General features: G+C 36.0%; 1 protein-coding gene across 1 annotated transcript in view; it reads right to left on the bottom strand.

Annotated features, from left to right (window-relative positions):
- The window catches only part of LOC108732973 (SCY1-like protein 2), a 104585-nt gene that overhangs the window by 21589 nt on the left and 81447 nt on the right, over nucleotides 1–1549 (bottom strand). The window contains exon 9 of the mRNA XM_025981151.1: nucleotides 514–763. Within this exon, the coding sequence (XP_025836936.1) occupies nucleotides 514–763 (250 nt within the window). The remainder of the gene's footprint in view (nucleotides 1–513; nucleotides 764–1549) is intronic.

Raw genomic sequence — 1549 nt, 5'->3', positions numbered from 1 at the left:
CGCTTCCATTTTATTTAAAGCTATCTCTAGGTCCTCCTTGCTAGATGCTAATACTGCTATATCATCTGCAAATCTAAGCATACTAATCTTTTGCCCTTGCACATCTATCCCTACAGTTGTACTGTCTTTAATGATGTTGATGGCGTCTTCGATGTATAGATTAAAAAGTAGCGGTGACAGTGTGCATCCCTGCCTGACTCCCTTCCTAATATTTACTTCTCTACGTTGCATTCCCAGCTCTATAACTGCCTGTTACTCTTTATACAAACTAAGTATCACTCTAAGTATATATATGTAAGGTATTTCAGATGACAATTCTATCAAATTTCACAACCAATTTTACATAACTCAAAATTTTTACGTCTACTACGTCACTCGAGTTAATGGTTCTATATTCGAGTGTTTTTGTGCGAAAAATTAGTTTATAATAATCTCTTTGAAACAGCCACCCCGGTGACTTCGTTTAAAAAAAAGTATTAGGGCTTTTTGGTTCTCCTGCTCAAATACACTTACTTACTACTCGAAGGATAATTTGAGGATCCGAAAGTCTAACGTCGTACAAAAGAGGAAGAACATCGTCTATTATTTGGCTTTTATCGAGACGTTCCAGTATTTTTTCGACACACGACAAAACGTTCGAGACAATCTTTAGGTCGCCTTGATTTTTCTCGTAAACCATTTTCGTCTTTGGAAGAACCATTCTTCTTATTGCTGTCTCGTCCAGGTATTCAGACACATTCGTTACTGCCACTAACGCTGCACTCTGCAGAACAAGACAATTTAGAAGTAAAACTTCTTTTCGAACTAAATACGTGCACTCAGGTGCTACATAGTCATGAACAAAATTAGTCTTATAATATCAAGACCAAGAGTAATTGTAAGACTTAAACCAAGACTGAATATACAAAACTACGACCTAATACAAAGAAATGAATAAGTTTTCGCTGTAAGAAAATACCTAACAGTTACCCACTACACAAACTTCAGCATAAAAGTAATCTAAGCATTTTTTCGCGAACATTGACTAAAAGGTTTTTTTATAAGTACATATTATTTGTTTGCTACAAAATTTCAACTTCGAATAAGTTCCTTTCCTTATAATTTGTTGCAATTAGTTTCAAACTTCCATAAGCCTTAAGACAAATGTTTTACAACTTCTGTTCAAGCAAAGTAATTTGATAGTTTTCTTGAACAACTCGGAGATCTTGTTTGCGGTTCACTTTTCGAACTAATTTCGCAAAAGATAAAAAGTGTCAAACTTTTTATTTGAAAACTGAATAGAACGGAGTGCATTTGTATGTCGAATCACGCATAAAATGCATTTGTATGTATGGACGACTGCTCAGCTTTAGCGCATCTGCTTAATATTTGGAACATGCAATGAATATATTGGCAGAAATATACGAGGGTGGATTGATAAGTTTCCGGCCTAACCAAGAGATGACGCCACTAGGCCTACCTTGAGGTGACATTCTATAGTACCATCCTTGGATAGCTTGTAGCTATAGTTTCAGCCCGATCTCCTTGCTAGTGTAGGTTTGACAGCACG

Source organism: Agrilus planipennis, unplaced genomic scaffold, assembly GCF_000699045.2.
Source record: "Agrilus planipennis isolate EAB-ADULT unplaced genomic scaffold, Apla_2.0 scaffold1, whole genome shotgun sequence".
Lineage (NCBI taxonomy): Eukaryota > Metazoa > Arthropoda > Insecta > Coleoptera > Buprestidae > Agrilus > Agrilus planipennis.
The sequence above is the reverse complement of the archived record's forward strand: the minus strand, read 5'-3'. Positions and strand labels throughout refer to the sequence as shown.